The sequence below is a fragment of the Quercus lobata genome, chromosome 4 (genome assembly GCF_001633185.2).
Source record: "Quercus lobata isolate SW786 chromosome 4, ValleyOak3.0 Primary Assembly, whole genome shotgun sequence".
Lineage (NCBI taxonomy): Eukaryota > Viridiplantae > Streptophyta > Magnoliopsida > Fagales > Fagaceae > Quercus > Quercus lobata.
This window is the reverse complement of record NC_044907.1, coordinates 53,158,978-53,178,050: the sequence shown is the minus strand read 5'-3', so window position 1 is coordinate 53,178,050 and position 19,073 is coordinate 53,158,978. Positions and strand designations below refer to the sequence as shown.

The 19,073-nt window shown below is 33.4% G+C and overlaps 2 protein-coding genes across 3 annotated transcripts; one reads left to right on the top strand and one right to left on the bottom strand.

Annotated features, from left to right (window-relative positions):
- The first annotated feature begins 882 nt into the window (after positions 1–882).
- Positions 883–6,418, top strand: LOC115983459 (protein NUCLEAR FUSION DEFECTIVE 4-like). Its single transcript, XM_031106135.1, has 3 exons — positions 883–1,470; positions 4,291–5,177; positions 5,465–6,418. Exons 1-3 carry the CDS (start codon positions 1,162–1,164, stop codon positions 5,928–5,930), a joined length of 1,662 nt encoding a protein of 553 aa, XP_030961995.1. The 5' UTR covers positions 883–1,161; the 3' UTR covers positions 5,931–6,418.
- A 2,792-nt stretch (positions 6,419–9,210) lies between these two features.
- LOC115987215 (B3 domain-containing protein Os04g0386900-like) lies at positions 9,211–13,025 on the bottom strand. 2 transcript variants are annotated; one of them, XM_031110721.1, is made up of 3 exons: positions 12,799–13,025; positions 10,652–10,820; positions 9,211–9,808 (listed from the first exon to the last, which is right to left on the bottom strand). In XM_031110721.1, exons 2-3 carry the CDS (start codon positions 10,787–10,789, stop codon positions 9,494–9,496), a joined length of 453 nt encoding a protein of 150 aa, XP_030966581.1. In that variant the 5' UTR covers positions 10,790–10,820; positions 12,799–13,025; the 3' UTR covers positions 9,211–9,493. The 2 variants fall into 2 exon arrangements, with proteins under 2 accessions (XP_030966581.1, XP_030966580.1); XM_031110720.1 differs by having other exon boundaries at positions 9,212–9,808; positions 12,765–13,025.
- Positions 13,026–19,073: the final 6,048 nt, after the last annotated feature.

Genomic DNA, 19,073 nt, shown 5'->3' with positions numbered 1-19,073 from the left:
ATTTTTTTTATAAGTTTAGCTAACGGGCATTCATGTTTTAGACCACGTTGATTCAACTATTCCAAATGTTTTTAATACATTTTGTACTTTAATTTATCGACTTAATTACAGTAGTACACGTGAAGTACGTCATGCGCCATTGGCCTCAGTAGCCTATTGGCACCCAGGTACCTTTGTGTCCTGATGCTCGGGGGTTCTAGCCCCCGCAAAATCACCTAGCAAAAAAAAAAAAAAAGTACGTCATGCCTTTAAAATCATTATATTCTCCTTGGGTGAAACTGAAATCAATGGACTCAAACAATTAAGGTTGTGTTTGAGATTTCAGAAAAAGTTAGTTTATTTTACTTTTAAACTTATTTTTGCTCCTAAAACGAATTTCATTGCACTGTTAAGTGGATCTCATTGCTCCAAAAGTTAGCTTTTAGTTTTTTTCTTTTTTTTTTCTACATACTTTCAACAAAAAATTTTCAGTTTCAGCAAAATAAATGATTTTCAAAACTTATAGTTCTTTTTTTTTTGGGATAATTGTATAACATAAAGTCAAGTACATATGTATACCCCATAAATTTGTATTTTAAAATGTGTTAACAAGTAGAACCGTCAAGAATTTTGCAGTTCAACTAATTACTCCTACTCTCCTGGTATTTCCAACTAAAATCCCTACTCCCCAACTATATATTGAATTTAAAAAATAAAAAAGTAGTTTCAACAAATCATGAGAACTTATAGAAAAAAAAATTCAGGATAATGATTGAATTGGAAACTTTAGGGTTATTTTGTATTTAGTATAAATGTATATGATACAGAAAAAACTATCTTTCAACTTAAAATATTTGTAGTTAGATGCACAACTAAATTTAGCCTCCAGCCACATCCCCATCAACCAAAAGAAAAAACTCCTTAACCAAATGACCCACCTTGATAGTTGATACATGTCATGCCCACAAATAGACAGCCCAGAGAAACTCATGCTACCCTCCTTCCATAACAATCTAAACCCATTTTTTCCTTATATAAGCAACTTAACCTTAAATTCTTTCTTCTTAATATCTTCCAAAACCCACTTCTCTTTTAGTAATTTTTTTGTTCCTTGTCTCAACTCTGAAGAATTCAAGAAAAGAGTGTTATTGTGTAGATAAACTAGCCAGACAAAAAAACACAATGGCGGGACAATCAAGAAAATGGCTGATACTCGTGGCAACAACATGGATACAAGCATTTACAGGGACAAACTTCGACTTCTCATCTTACTCCTCTGATCTCAAAACAGTGCTTGAGATAACTCAGGTTCAGCTAAACTACTTGTCTGTTGCTTCTGATATGGGAAAGGCATTTGGGTGGTGTTCTGGTGTATCTCTTAAGTATTTACCATTGTGGGTTGTCATGTTCATGGCTGCAATTATGGGACTCTTTGGTTATGGCCTCCAATGGCTTGTCATTCAGAGAATCATCACTTTGCCTTATTTCCTGGTAATTATTACTACTTCTTTCTTTAATTCTCTCCTTTTATATATTTATTGATTGTGTCAAGGGAAAATGCAAGAACTTAGGAAAGAAACTAATTGCCAAGATGTTTGTTTTTATTACTTTTAATTTGTTAAATTATTATCTCTTTTTTGATTCATTATTCATAACTGGGTTTTGAACATTCTATGCTTTCTTGTTAGTTTTCGTTGAGTTTCATTTTTTTGGGAAAAGTCAAAAGTGGGCCTCTATCTCATCAAAGAAGAGGGAAAAAGGTGTCTGATTCTAATTAGGAAAAGTGTCTGATTGTACTCGATTTCAGTTTCCTAATTATCTGGGAATTCATTGATATGCTCATTTATAAGTGAACCTCTAGGCTCCACATAAGAACAACCATAGCCGCACACACTTGAAGATGGACAGTCTATTCCTAATTTAATTCTGATTGAAATTTAGCTACGCAAAAGAGTTGGTTGTTTATTTTCTTTGGGTTCGGAAAAAAGGGTCAGCTGGTTGATGCCTTAATGGTTAAGACTTCAGTGAAAACAAACAAACGTCTCCATCAATTTTTAGTGGTAGTTAATGTGAGAAACATTTTCAATCTAATTCAATTTTTAGGCCGCTAATGACGTTATCTTTTAGTTGGTCCACCCTCCAAGAGTGACTAGTGTTTTTTTTTTTTTTCTTTTTTCTTTTTTGAAAGCAACAATGACTAGTTGGGAAACCCATTTTTCCAAATTGTTGGAGTTGCTTTGGCTTACTAGATTTAATATAAAATATTTTTTTAGAATTTATTAAGGTGGTAATTTGTCATTTATTTTTGTATGGATGGACAATTAATTTTACTTTATTATCTATTATTAATAACTTGTCATCTCGATTCTTAAAAATATATATAACTCTATAGTTACAAAAAAATATTATAAAAAAGATTGTGGCTATAAATAAAACATAATTTTAACGTATCATTCCAGTGTTGCAATGAGGTAGAGGCTACTAAAGGCTTTACTTGAACCGGTTGGTAACATTCTTCACTAATGGTATGTTGCTTGCTGTTTGAACTTTTATTATGAAACAATTAAGAGCTTAGAGAAATATAGACTGATTGGGAAAGCCTTATCCAAACTTGCCCTTTAGTTTCATTTACAAGTAAGTGAAAAACTAAGCCACACATAATCAAGGCAGGGTTGCAGTTGGAGGGTCCTTTTTTCTGGGGGGAAAAAAAAGAGGCATAATGGTTGGGTACCTTGTTATTTATATTTTTTGTAATTTTTTAGTTTCATTTTAAATTTATCATACAGTATTTTCTTTTCCTAAAGACAAGAGAAATAGAGGAGACCCAAAGGCCCAAAACCACCACAAATATATCCTATTCAATTATTTACATATGTTCCCAAACATGATCTTTTTATTTTTTGCTTTTAAATCCTGCATAAACCATGAGCATTTACAGACATAAATAAAACATAGATATTTTCTTTCTTTCTTTTTTTGAGAAATAATTACAATATGTTGCTAATCCCGCAGTTTGAACCCTTTCTCCCCAAACCCCCAAGCACTTTGTGCATGAGGAGGTGCCAATTCAAGTACATAGATATCAATCTACTAAATCAGACCATATAATTTTTTTATATCACTTAGTGGGAGAAACATTGAAGTACATAGTTAATTTGATTCAATGGTAAGTTTTGGCTGATCTTGTCACATGATAATAATCTATAGGATAAACTCTTTATTTTTTTTTTTTTTGAAATAGGATAAAGTTTGTCTTTAATGTGCTTCTTGGGTCTTGAAATTTGTGTACTTAATAATAAGTGTAATATGTTTATAACCCTAATCTACAACTACAAAGGTTAAGCCCTTTTTGTAGTTGTATTTTGGTTAAATAATGTATTATAAATCCGGTTTAAAACACTAATATTACTATTTTTGTGTATGTTTTAATAAATATTATTGTTTACTAATAATAATAATAATAATAATAAGTGTGATAGTGTACAGTGAGATCCATTTTGTTGAGTTTAGTGAACTAGAATGAATGGTAGGTTCTTCTCAAATAAATAAATGAGAATGAATGGTAGGTAGCTCCCCCAACAACCTTGCTCTGACTATACGTTGTAACTTTTATCAGAACTAATTAATTTAGATTGTTGTTGCATTTGAGATTTTAATAAAAAGTTATTTATTCTAAGTAGCTATACCTCCTCATCTAATTTTCTTTCTTTGAGTAACAGCATATAGTTTACTTATGATTCTTTCCTTCAGTCTAAGACTCTAAGTTTGTGACATATATAATATATTACTAGTAAAATAAACAAATATTAGACTTTTTCTTAAGATTTCTTCTGTCAGCATTTGACAACTGATTTTTCACATTTGAAACTTTACTTTCCAAAAGTTTTGTTAAATTGCAGTAGTTGAGATTAATTAGAGTTTCAATTAAATTAGGTTTAATGTGCTTTAAATGAATTTTGATAAAATTATGTTTAATCTTCTCTAAACAATATTCATCAATAAATTTCAATTTAGTGTGCGTTTGCGTAGCGGCAGGCATGCACGTTTTGCGTTTTTTTTCCTAGTCCCGCGTACTATTCATGGACCAACAAGTATGGAAAAACGCAACAATAACTTTAAAACTAGGTCCTACTGGCACTATTCATAGTTTAAAAATTATTTTGTTACAGTGTTTTCAGCACTATACAGATAACTTATTATTATTACAATTTTGGGTTATTGTGCATGTATTGCTTCAATTATATTCGTTATTTCCGAATAATCAAGAGCTAATATATTGCAACTAATCGTAACAATGTTAAATCTTGGCAGGTATTTCTTCTATCCTTGATGGCTGGGTGTGGCATTTGTTGGTTCAACACTGTTTGCTACGTATTGTGCATACGAAATTTCCCAGTCAACAGGTCACTAGCACTGTCCCTCACCATCAGTTTCAATGGTGTAACTGCAGCCATATACACCCTCATTGCCAATGCAATAAACCCCAATGATGACACCATTTACCTCTTCCTAAATGCACTAGTTCCTCTCTTCACATCAGGCATAGCACTCGTCCCTATCCTTTGCCAACCCCCTCTCCAATCACTCACCACCGAAGCCATTCGCTGTGACTCCTTCATTTTCCTTTGCCTCAACATTCTAGCAGTCATCACTGGCCTATATCTCCTCCTACTCAATTCTTTATCTTCTAATGTATCAATGGCTCGCATTCTTCTCGGAGGGGCTCTTGGTCTTCTAGTCCTTCCCTTGTGTTTGCCTGGAATTGTGTATGCACGTGAGTGGGCATGTCGGAACATCTACCCTACGTTTTGTTTTGATAACTCAAGCTTCAATTTGATTGACCCTGATGATCTTGAGCTTCATATAGAACTCATTGGAAGTGAGAGCAATGGCACGAATGGCAATTCTTATACTGCAATAGACAAATGTGGGTGTTTTGGGAAGGTGATGGAGAAAGATAGGTTAATTGTGCTTGGAGAAGAGCACCCGGCTAGGTTGTTGGTGCAGCGGTGGGATTTCTGGCTATATTATCTCGCATATTTCTGTGGAGGAACATTAGGGCTGGTCTATAGCAACAACCTAGGGCAGATTTCCCAATCACTTGGATACAGTTCAATGACTAGTTCTCTTGTCACCCTCTACTCCACAAGTTCCTTCTTTGGCCGTTTGCTCTCAGCTGCCCCAGATTTCCTTCGCAAGTATGTACTTACCTTAATAATCTTATTCCTTTAGTGTTTACTATCTTTAGAGTTCACAAGCAAGGGCAAAGAACCATATAGGTGCAAGAAAAGGTTAACATGCACTGATGTTGACATAAAGGTTACTGTTTGGACCAAATAGCTCTGATTTTGACATAAACCTCAGCTAGTTATTTGTAGTGATTATAAGGTCCAGAAATGCCCAAAAAAGGAACCATATGCTTAGGATCTAAGCTTATTCTTAATTAAATGAAGCAAACTGACCTCAAAATTTTTTACAAATGCAGCAAGATGTATTTTGCAAGGACTGGGTGGCTTGCAGTGGCATTAGTGCCAACACCAATTGCCTTCTTTTTGCTGGCTTCATCAGGCAGTGAGGCAGTATTGCGTGCAGGCACAGGCTTGATAGGGCTGAGCTCTGGGTTTGTGTTTTCAGCAGCTGTGTCAATCACATCAGAGCTATTTGGTCCAAACAGTGCCGGCGTCAACCACAACATCCTTATCACCAACATACCCATAGGCTCACTCCTCTATGGCCTTCTTGCAGCCCTGGTTTATGATTCCAATGCAGGGGGCTCAGCCCTGTCAAGATTCTTGGGTGAAACAATGGTATGCATGGGTAGGAAATGCTACTTGCAAACATTTATATTGTGGGGTTGCATTTCCTTGTTTGGTGTAGTTTCAAGTTTCTTGCTTTTTCTGAGGACCAAGCTCGCTTACAAACACTTTGAAAGGAACAGGACTAGAACATAACTCTGCTCTTAGCACTGAAGTTCCTTTTTTGAGTGCTAAGTTTTGAGATGAATATAGAGTTTAAAGTGATACAAATAGTGATAGAATCAGATAGAAATTATAACTAGAAACCTATTTAGCGTGCTATAAAGGAACAGGGTATAAATTAAAGAAGCCCAAAAAAGAAAAACTCAGATATTGCTACAGATATCTGGATTCTACAGATGATCACTCCTTAATCATGTTTCATATTTTATCTCTTGTTTGGTTGACAGTGGAATCGTGGATGTTAGCAATGTAAGCCAAGCCAACTAGTAAACTCGCACATGCCTACTTGTAGGGCTGATTTGTACATGCATTCAATAAAAACAGTTCTGATGGCATTGTGTTGGTAACAGTCTTTGTTTAAGAGTTAGTCTATTAGAAGTAACCGGTGCTTCCAACCGATTACCAAGTGCTTGGATTAAGGAAGCATTCTCAATTCCACCTGGTTACTTTTATATGGATTTGAAGGGTCAACTGCTTAATTTGTAGACTAGACAAGACAGAAGACTCATGTCAGGTTGAGCTGCACACAAGTTCAAAATAAAATGATGACACTTCAATAGCTTGATGCCTTCGACCCACTGGTTGAAACCATAAACGAGAAAATGATGCACAATATGACAAACATAAACTAAAGGACAACTTGAGCACAATATAATGAAAACTGCATGTGGAGATTTCTTCATTTAAGTGACAGTAGATTCAAGTGAGGAAATAGTTGAAGTGAGGACAAATACAAGTACATACTTTTTTTGTAAGTAATAAAAATTTTATTGCAATATAAAAAATAAAAAAAAGACCCAGGTACACAGGAAATGTATTGTGGGTGCAATACAATTACGATCCCAAAAAAAATTGGTCAAACAAAATAGGAAGAGAAGAAAAAGAAAAAGATTGTTGTAAAGCTAAGCTCCACTTGAGCAAAGAATGGAAGAAGAAAGATTTAATTTTGAGAATAGAACATTCACATCCCTCAAAACAGAGCATCCATTCTTGCCAAATACACCACATTATGCAATGGGGCACAAATCTCCACAAAGCTATAATGCGATGCAGACTAAAATTGCCCTATAAAGAAGCAAACAACTCAATGACCCTTTGTGGCATAACCCAATGAATACCAAACAAGCTAAACACCATTGTCCACAATTCATATGCTATAGGATAGTGAAGAAGAAGGTGATCCACCGATTCCCCACACTGTTTCATATACAGCACTAGTCTATAACAATAATTCTCAGCTTTCAAATATTATCTATTGTTAAAATCTTACCAAAGGCAGCAAACTATGAAAAGAACGCCACCCTTGGAGGCACCTTCACTTACCGCAGCACTTTCCAAGGGATGGCATGACATTAGAAGGAGATGGTGAATGATAATATCCACAAATCTCAAACTCTCTACTCTTAACTGGCTTCCAGCAACTTTTGTCTAAACCATTGCCCCGCACAGATGTTGAATAAATCATGTCCATAAACAAGGCCAAAGATTCTAATTCCCAATCTTGCACTAGACGAAAAACTTGGACATCCCAGTGAAGTCTACCATCAAAGAAACTGATAACATCAGGTATAGCAGACTCTTTATGCCAACTAATGCTGTAAAGTTTTGGAAAATCCTCCTTGAGGGTAAAATCCCCACACCATTCATCTTGCCAGAACTTCACTCTAGTACCATCTCTCACATCAAACCGAATAAATTTGGCAAAAGTCAACCAACCTCTCCTATTGGATTTTCAAAGAGTAACACCATAAGGACCTGATACATCTTTAGTGCACCAGCTGCCCCACCCCCCCACCCCAAAAAAAAAAAAAAAAAAACACTCCCATATTTTGCCTCAGTAACCCTCCTCCAAAGAGCGTCTCTCTTAGACCCATATCTCCACAACCATTTGCCAAGCAAGGATTAATTAAATCTTCTCACACCAAAAACCTAACCCCCACTTTGCATTGGTTCAAAATCTGGCAATTTGATAAGGAGTTCAACCATGCCAAGCTTGTCCTGTTTGAGCCTAAGGTCTAGGCCCGTGGCGCCATCAAATTAGAACAAGTTTAAGAGCCAAGCCTCGGAATCCCTAGTGGAGCTCAAATGTCCTTGTTTAAGCTCACTCATACAACCGTTGGCTTTACTCGGTCTGCGTAGTTGAATGAGAGAATCTAGAATTCTTTCAAGCTAAGGCTCCAATTGAGCATAACATCAGCAATTGCACTAGACCTTGGTCTACAATTACTATATCCTAGTGCCTTTATATACACTACGTCTAAACTAGCATGGTTGCAAGCTTCAAGGAGTCTTGATTCAATTGTAAACCCATACTAAAAAGACTACGCTTCCCAAATGTGAGTAGCAACATATTGAACGTAATAGTAGGTTACTATCCCGAAAGCCTTAAAGATGTGGTTCATGCACCATTAAACAGAATAATCAGGTTGCAATTTGCCATCTAGTTCAACGGCTTTCAACTTGTTTGTAAAATCAAACCAACCAAACTTAAGCTTAACGTTCAAGCTATCAGATAAAAAGCCAAGCTTGAAGAACAACAAATTCAACCCAATTAGGCTGTAAGCAAATGAATACCATACAATAAACTACCAATTGTCCCAAAGACTTAAACTGTTAAAAAACAGTAAATTTAATGACTTAACATTTATTCTAACACTCTCCTCCCATGTGGGCCCAAAATCTCCCTTAAAAACTAATATGTGGGATTTTAACTTTTTTAAATAGGAGGTAGAATTGAGACAAATTTTGAACTCATGACTATCTACTCTAATACCAATTGTCAACAATTTAAGTTATTAGGAAATGGGGAAGTTAATCACTTAACCATTATAACAACACTATGCATATCCCAGTAAAGAAGATCATAAGAAGTAACATTGACAAATGATCTAACACTGGTGAGTTTCTTACTGTCTATCTATGATAACATTATATCATCAACATCAGAAAACTTACTAACATAAATGTACTACTTTAAGGCAATTAAACTCTATCTACTCAAATGGGGGTTTGCTAGAGTATTTTCAAGTCCAATTCTTGCAACTGTACAATTGTTAGACTAGCCACGGACAAAAAGCATTCTTGTGGCTGAAGGAAATTCCCAACTCCATAGAAAAGGAGATGAATAATTAATGTTGTAAATTCAGAAAAAGGATACCCATAAGTTAAATGCTGTTAAATACGTCCACAATTTGATGGATGCCGTATAAGGTTTTATGAGAACCTTTTATTGTAACTAATAACAGTAAGGATATTCTGCATTCATATTACAATTAATTAGTAACACAGTCGCATAATCTGAAAGACTAAAAGATATTTCACTAAAGAAAGAAATATTTTTTCCAAAAACAATCCCAGTAAGCATACAGCAGATGCCCCAAAACGAAAACTTCATGTAACATTAACAACTAGTAACATTAAAATCTAAATACACCAGTTAATAGATTCTAGTGGAGCTCTGGACACAAGTGATTTCCTAGCAAGTAATGTTGTTCAGGAGATTAACAAAACACAGGAAAAGGCATTAATGAGAGATACTATTCAATAACAATAGGAGTGTTTGAACTCTCCCCCTCAGAACTGACCTTGCCTAGAAATTCAGGTGGGATGTCACCTCTAAGAATTTGAACTCTGAAAACAAGTTTTTTACTGGAGCGCTCTATGAGCTCAAAAACACATGCATCTCCAGCCTTGAGATTGTTGTCATTTATGAATGCTCTCCATCCAGAATCAAACTTTTTATGAGTACGTTGTGTGCCATTACATGACATCTCCCAGTTCTTGCCACAGTAAGTCAGAACTGTGGGGACCACAAGAGAAGGAATTATTGAATGCAATTTTGCCGGAACCCCCTGTAAATCAACATAAAAATTATTCAAACAAATTAGACAAAACTTAATTTCAGGCAAGGTAGTCAAAGGCAAAAGGTGACCTTAAGGTGCCAAGGCCTTGTATTGCCCATGGCATGAAGTGACAAAAAGGCACTAGCTTGAGTGAAGCAACGAGCCATCTACTAAGTATATTTATCATACATAGAGAAAATAAATCAAATGTACCAAGTGTATTAAAATATTATAAGAAAGTGTTTTATGTGTTGCATGAGAAATTAGGTCTATCAAATGATTTCAAAATAGAAATAGAATTAACATAGTTTAGGCTCTATTAGTTATTCCAACAATAGGTTTTACAACAAGCTTCTACCATTAATTAATTAATATAACAATAATTCTCACAACAAACTTTTGTAAATTAATTTATATAACAATAGGTTTCATAACATGCTTTTAAAATTAATAATCTAATGATAGGTTTTACAACAACCTTCTATTAAAAATTAATAATAAAAAAATGAAGGGGGCCAAGGCTCTCACCTTAGTGCCTAAATTGTGATAGGGCCAAAACAAAAGAGGTTAAATACTAAATTGTAATTTAACATAAATGCTAATTTAAATTAGTCTGAGACATCCAAAACTTCAACATTCCACTTATCGATCTCACCTGATCTTATGGAGGGTGGGGAGTTAACAAGAAGTTAGGGAACATAAGGGTAGGTTAGGAACCGAATCAAGATTCTAGTAATATTAAAATGAAAGTGGAAGATAGTCCACCTGTTCATTTCCATTCTATTTTTATTTTCAGTTTGAAGATCCAAATAAATGAAAATAGGATTGCAGATAATCAAAGGGAATACTTACCATTTGATACAAGGGTTTGACATGTGATTTTGCAAGAACGATATCAAAATATGGCTTCCCTGAAAGTGGCCAATGTTGATTCTCTTGCAAATTGGTCTCCATAGGAACTTGTCCAGTTTGTGCCTGTGGGTACTCCATTTGACCTTTACTACTTCAATACCTGGATTACCTGCCAAAGAGTGCACTGAATAGTTATATTAATTTATTTATTTATTTATTTTTTTTAAGTGTCAATTATACTATGGTACCATACAAAGCATAAAATAAAAATAAAAATAAATTTTTTTAAAAAAAAACTAGAGATTCTAAATCCCATGACAAAAAATAATTCCACATCCAACAGCAGCCATGAGAAATCAAATTGTAGACTGTATGTAATTTCAAACAGTGTAAAATAACATATTCAGGGTGCGAGCAACATGAAGAATATTGTAAAATATGGCCATATATCTAGCCTTGCACATTGTAGAATATACTGCAAAATTAAACAAAAATAAGATAAACTCTAGTTGATGATATATAGGATATGAAGAGCATTGGTGCAGAATGGAAATGTGCAGACAAAATGGGTGGAAATACAAGGAAAGACATAACAAAATGTGCATTAACAAGGAAAATGGTGATTTAGTGCATACAAATGAATGTGCTCGCTACGCTCTACAATTTGAAATAGTTGGTCATGTATAACAACCAATGACTGCTCCAATGGAAGTGGCACTTTGAACTAGTTAGTTACAATATCAAACAATGTTTTTATAGTTATCATTGGAGATTAGTATCATGTTCTTAAGCAATTCTATTACTTAAACACAACATCCAATGGAATACATATATTAGTTTTAACCCATCTTTCAAAATGGAATCAACACAATTTTATGTGCATAAAATTCAATCATAATATAGTCTGAAAAAAGGAATCTGAAGAGAACATAAATTAATTTTCTTGTTAAAAATGTGTAAGTATATCACTGATGAGAATCCAGATAAGCATTCTTTTTTTTTCTTTTTTTTTGATAGGTAAGAAATATATATTCAAAAAACTGCTAGATGTGAAAAAACACCAGCAAGAAAAATATATTATTGGTGAATTAACCAAAATGGTGCTGTGTAGGCTACATTTGAACCAAGAAATTTCCTTTCTTTCCTTCATCTGAACCAAGCAAATAAAAATAGTGTAGGATTTAGGAAGAAGGATGAAAAATGAAGGCAACGTGATTGATTTTTACACTACAGTTAGTCTTTATTTCCATATTTCCGATTTCCACTTCCTTTTAGCCAGGTAAACAGAGTATTGAAAAAGAAAGAGCTGAAAAGGAATACTCTCAAGTAAGATACCAAAAACATAGTTCGTTCAACAATATTAAGAACACACCCAATTTCACCTCACATTTCACAACATGCTGAAGTAGTCAAGTGGTGGCCCCATATAAAAAACAACAATACTACAACATACCCAATTTCACAACATGCAAATGTGGTCAAAAACTATGAGCGGCCAACCAAAATCTAAAAGTGGTGAGTCCATGTAAACAGGACTGGACAAATAGTGTCCGTACATCCTGCAAAATTGACCACATTAGTATATTGTGAAATTGGGTGTCCCTACAATTATGAGAAACACTAAGAGCACAACAAAAATCTCATAACGTTTTCACAACACCCTTGTTTTGAGTTGTGGTGAGTCCTAGAATAATTTTTTTTTACAACTTAGCCTATTGTGAAAGTTTGTTGGGTCCGTAGAAGAACTCTAGAAACTATTGTGTAAAATACAGTGAACAGGAAGTGTCCACCACTCACGGTAGATGTGTCCCCTAGAATTATAAGAACACAAAATCAAATCTCACGACATTTTTCACAACACCCTTGTTGTGAACATAGAAGAACTCTAGAATTATTGGAGTAAAAAATAGTGGGCAGAAAGTGTCCACTCACAATCTAAATAACTTGCATGGATCATAATCTTATTTGTTACCCAATTACACAAACACTAATAGGACAACAATGGGGATCAAATAAGAGGTGTTTACACAGAGTAACGAAGCGAAATGGAGAGAGATTTACAGAGATTATTACTACATTGGGCAAAAACAAAAAAACAGATAATGATCTTTACCGATGATTTCGGAATGTAAAGGAGATGAAGAGACCTGAGATGAGGAGTTCTGGACGTTTGCCCCCACAAGTACGACAGGAATCGGAAGATACAACAAGAAATAGAATCCTAGTAGAATACAATCTCTACGTGCTGTGTTGTGTTGTGTTGTTGTGTTGGGCCTATATGAACTACTGGGGTGGTGGTTGTTGAGAGTTGAGAGTTGAGAGTTGAGAGTGAGAGAGAAAAAGCAAAAGCAAAAGAATCTCAACTGAAAAGTGAAGCCACGATGTCAATGTATGTATGGATTGGTGGCGGGGCTTCAAAAGTTACAATATTGCTTATTAGACCCCCCCCCTCCCTTTTTTCTTTAGTTTTATTACCAGTTTTAGTCCTCAATTTTGGCTCATATTTCAAAACGCTTCCCACCCTTTCAAAACGATCCTTATCCCGTTATTTTTTTTTTTTTTTTTGTGTCAAAATATCTAGTTTTTTTTTTTTTTAAACACATTTTTTTTAAAAATAAAATAAAAATAGATGCCAAATAACTTAAAAAATAGTATATCAATTTAAATCATATCATATTATATACTATATATAATATATAAAAATTGGATTTAGAAGCCGTGATTGCACCAAGTGGTTTCACTAAATTACAAAAAATTTTATAGATTTTTAAAATATATATATATATATATATATTTTTTTGTTCTTCTCTTTTTCTCCTACAATTTATAAGTTGATAAAAATTTTAATTTGAAATCACTTCTTTGGATAAAGGGTCCGTTTGGATTGAGCTTATTTTTGCTGAAACTGAAAACACTGTAGCAAAATAATTTTTAAATGTGTAAATAGTATCGTGGGACCCATTTTTAATGAAAAAATTACTGAAAAGTGGAATTTGTAGGTCCGTGAACAGTGCACGAATGCACTGTTCACAGTTGACTTGGTCAAATAGTGCGGCTGGGAAAAAAAAAAAAAAAAACAGAAAACACAGCCCAGGATTCAGCGGAAAACGTTGAATCCAAATGGGCACAAAGTTTAATAGACACAAAAACTTAATAATTTAATATCAACTTAACTTCTTCTCATCCATTAAAAAAATATATATATTCTTCTTTTTTCCCCCAATTTTTGGTTTCTACGGTTTGTCAATTTGTTCTTCTTTTTTTTTTAAAAAAAAATTAAAATTATTCTTCTTCTTTTTTCTCCATTTTTTGAATTCTACTGTTTGTCAATGTGTTGTTGTTGTTCTTCTTCTTTTTTTTTTCTTTTTTCTTTTTAATATTTAGATAAACACAATTAAGAAAGAAAAAAAAAATTAAATAATTGATACAACTTAATTACCTATAATACATATTCTAAAGTTACATTATCTCTTTCTTCTAATCAAATATCATCTTCTTAATGGGATTTTATATAATAGAGTTTAACTGGAACTCTACTTTTCTTACAAGTACATGTAAATATAGCACTATTTAAAGTAGACCAATTATTGGATTTTGATATCATGATATGTAAATAAATTCCATTGCTACAAGGAAATGTAGTCTTTTTTATTTATTTGGAGAGGGAAATGTAGTCATTTAGATCTAGCTTATAAATTAAATTGCAAGAAAGAAGTATTAGTTTCAGACTGTCATTCTATATACACGGCATGTTGTAGTACACCCCTCTCTTCAATTTTTTTTTCCCTTATTTATAAGGTAAATTTCTATCTTCCTCAATCTAAAAGCTACGATAATTTTTTATTATAATTTAACAGAATGAAGTTTATGTGAAAGTCTAGGCTGTGCAAAACTCACAAATTTGAATTGTGGGTTTTTTTTTTTTTTTTTTTGATTCCTAAGGCATTGAATCCATTAATTATTGATGTGCTCGAATATGGTTCTTAGGATTTTCTTAACTTTTGCTACTGTACATATTTGATGGTTTCTTTTTGCAAGGCTTCTAAGATTTAGATTTTTAACTTCACACCTCCACAAATTAGACTAACATTAAACTTTATGTTCATGTCAACTTCATTTATGTGGAGTGGATATATATATATATATATATATATATATATGTGGAGTGGATATATATATATATATATATATATCAAATAATCCATAGTACCATGTGGTTATTTTTTTTTTCCCCTCTATTCATCTCTTCTTCTACTATGTCTTTGTTTACTCTAATTTATTCATCTCTATTCTTAACAACTATCTTCTTTTTATTTTTTATTCATTGCGTTTCTATTTTTTTTATTGACTTAGTTCAATTATTGCTTAAATTCTATGATTTTTTAAAGTAGTTTCAAATGCAATTCATCTTAATTATTGATATAGTTTGTTAATTTGGTGTTCTTAATTTATTGTGATGATGCACAAAAAATCAGTAGGCTAAATGCTTCGGGCTTAAATGGGCTTGTAGTTGCTTGGAAGGCCTGAAAAGAAAGAAACACAAGATCAAAGGTGACCGGGGTGAACCGGCCAAGAACCCTCCGATGCTTAAGTTAGTTTTTTTCTCTAGAACTGAAGAATTCCAACTTTAGGAGTGGTGAAAACTTACTTTCATTTTATATGGCTGAGTCCTTTTATAGTGAGTTTTGGAGCGGTTACTTGTTTAGTAACTTCCTCAACGTGGACGGAAGTTAGAAGGTTTAGACTTAACTTTCACAAATGCTATCAGAAGTTAAGAACTTAGTGGGAAGTTGGAGCGATAAATAAGGATTTTGCTCATACTTCAAAATAGTAGAACGTGGTCCAAATCGTAAGCTTTTAGATAGAGGTTTCCTCTGAGAATTTCTAAGAGTTGGGAGGTTGTCCAGGTGTTTCTATGCTGGACGACCTTCTTGTATTGGGACAACCTTTCTGGACTTGGACAATACTATGGACGAACTGGAGATAGTCCAATTTTTGGTTCACCATCAGATTGTACAAATTATTTCCAAACTAATGGCAATATCAAAATGGCTAGATGCGGGTAATTCATATGTAAACTTTTACATTTACATTGCAATACAATATTTCTTTTCTCTTTATGTACCTTTATTTCTCTATTTTTGAAATTATTTTAAGTGTGGTACCCTAGAACGTCTAGATACTTCTTCTTTCTTTTTTTGTAATTTATGGAATATTTAGTTCGGTCATATATACATGAAATTTTATCACCGATTCTATTTAGGATGGAACTCATCTACAATATGAAATTAGGAGATTTATGTGAGAAGAGCTATCTTTTTTATTTTATTTTATTGTGTTTCTATTTTTCTATTAATGTAGTTCAATTATTACTTAAATCCTATGACTTTTTTTTATTAAAAAAGTCTAGATAATGCAATTCATCTTTTTCAAATTAGTGATATTATTTTTTGATTTGGTGTTCTTAAATGACTATGCTAATTATTTCCTCACTTATGGCAACATTAAAATGGCTATGAGTGGTAATTTATAGGTAAAATTTTACATTTACATTGCAGTTTAGATACTTTATTTTTGTAATTTATGGAATTTTTTTTTTTTTTGTAACTTATGGAATTTTTGGTTTGGTTATATATGCAAGAAATTTATATATGATTAGTACTACTACTCTACGTGTTAGCAAGTATAATGGAAATATTTTTAAGTGCCATATATATATATATATATATTACAATTTTACTACTAAGAGCTTCTAGAAATTTAAAACTTGCCATAATTTTTAAAATTTACTATTTAATTTGTTATCAAATTAAATTATATTATAAAGAATATAATTTTCAATTAACATATAATTTTTTTATTAAGCCGTGCATCGCACGGGCATACTATTAGTTATTATTATTTTCCAAGTAAATCTTCTATTAATTAATGTCCTTTTATTAAGTATAATTTTTAATTTTTTTTTGGTTTTCTATTTATGGGTGTCCAAGCTTGTTTGGTAAAAAGGATTAAATTTTTTTTTTTTTTTGAAAACCAAAAAAATGATGGTCCCACATCTTTTTTTATAGGGTGATCTAACACTTGAATCTATTATTTGAATGATGGTTTTTAAATATAGTTTTCAAAAAAAAAAAAAAAAAGTTATGTCTACAACACTTTCACGACAAATCCTAGATGGTAGGTTCTTAGTAGTTATTATAGGTGGGAAAAGAAGTAATATAAGTAGTGGATTCAAATTAAAACCAATAACAACTAATCACCTATGATTTTTTGTGAAAATATTGTGGATGTACCATTTCTCTTTCAAAAATTTATTTTTTATTTTCACAGTTCAAAAAAAAATGAAAACAGTTGAGAAGATATTTTCTCCATACAGAAAGTGTTTTTAATGACATAATTGTAAATAAATTTAAAACAATGGAACTCACACATTTGCCCCAACTCTTTTATCTCTTGAATTTAGGAATTTATGATTCTAAAAAAAATACCTTTTTTCGGTTTAAAAAAAAAAAATTAAGAATTTATCTTTATCACCAAAAATTCCCACACTTAAATTTTGAAGCTTATCATTATAAAAAATAAAATAAAATAAAATATATGAACTCTTTTTTATTTCTTTTTTTTAACCATGCTTTAGTTTTGATTCTTTTGGATCTTATCATTATCCAATTTTTTTTTTTAAATGTAATCTACATGTTACTTTTACTTTTTTTTTTTTTTTTTTTTTTTTTTTATATCAAAAGTAGAAAATGGCCTCTATGGTGCCCAAACTTGGGAATGACACTTTCTGGGATAAAGGATTTGGGCTCTCAATTTATTTGTTCGTGGGTTTTCTCGCACTCCTACTAGTTGTTGCCTTAAACGTTGCCTTGACAGCCTAATCCCCTTTATCTTTGTGGTTCTCAGCCCAATTCTCACATACCCTATGATTTTTCTTCTCTTTTTCTCTCAACTTACCCTCTTCCTTCTTCCTTGTCTCTCTTCTCCCCCTCTTTTCTTTCGAACCCCCTACTATCTGTCCTCACTTCTCTTATAGTCTCTCCTTAGTGGGGGTTCAAATTATTACTTTTTCATCAGTTCCCATGCAATCCCACTTCCGCCTAGAATCCCAAGGAAAAATCATTCATTTTGAGGATTCTCTTGAAACTTTTTCCAGACATCAAATAGCGTTCAGCAAGGAACTCCCCAAAGGCACTAACAGTACTCGGGGACCAACCTGAATTTAACCATTTCCTCATCAGTCTCCCACGGGCTTGTTAGTCGATATTGGGCCTAGCCTGGCCTAAACACGATGAGATTCCCCAAATGACAATCTTTAGATCCTTAAATACTTGTTGTTGGGCTGGGCCTATCCCTACAGTGTTGGGCCACCTTCGGTTTCCTGGGGCAGCCTTTGCTACTTGGACCGGCCTTGGGCCTTAGTTAAATGGATCGTTCCCAATCATCCTGGCCCAAGCCCCCACAGCCTCCCAAACATCATTTTTTTTTTCAGCATTTTGAAAGTTGTTTTAAAAATGAGAGTAAAAAAAGTATAATGTAAAAATTATTATCTGAAAACTACTTTCACATTCAATCTTTCAAAAACTATTTTCACATTGTTTTCAAAATAAAAACAAAATTCCTTCCACCAAGAGAAAAATGCTTAGAACCTATTTGATAGGAGGATTTTTGTTTTTGTTTTCAAAACAATATGAAACATTTTTCAAAAAATTGAAATTAAAGCTAGTTTTCAAATAATAGTTTTTATATTATACGTGTTTGGCTCCCACATTTAAGAATAATTTTCAAAGTACTGAAAACAAATTTGAGAGACCATTTCTATTTTTGAGATCTTTTTTATAAAAAAAAAAATTACAAAAAGTAATGTGTAGTGTGGGGCCCAATAATTTAAGGGTCAAGCCCAGTTGCTCCTGGAAGATCCGAAGGCCCAATCCGAGGAGAGCTATGGCCCAAGCTCTACAATACAGAGCCCAAAACAGTTTTTGGGAGGCAGCCGAGGACAGTTTAGTCCTCGGCAGATCCAGAATCCCATCGGAATACAGGGGCAAAACTGGTATAGGGACGAATTTGTAAGGAGATCCAAAATATCTTGGTGAAGTTATCCTTACTACCCTTCCAGATAAGACCCAGCGCCTGACGGAGCCGTACCCTGCAGCTTTATCAAACCATCCCCAACAATTCCGGGATTGGACTGATGGGACAAATGTCAGTTTTTGTAAAGATTGACCCTACACGTGGACGAAGGACAACGAATGCAAGCTAGTATAAAATAAGAAAGTAAGTAAATCTGAGGAGGAGCCCATCCCACCTCAAAAAGAGAGAGACTACATGGGGGAGAAACTCTCAACGACTCCGGACTTCACTGAAGAAAGTCCGTCGTTGGGTAACCGGGATAAAGCCTCAATGGTCCTCGGATCAACTT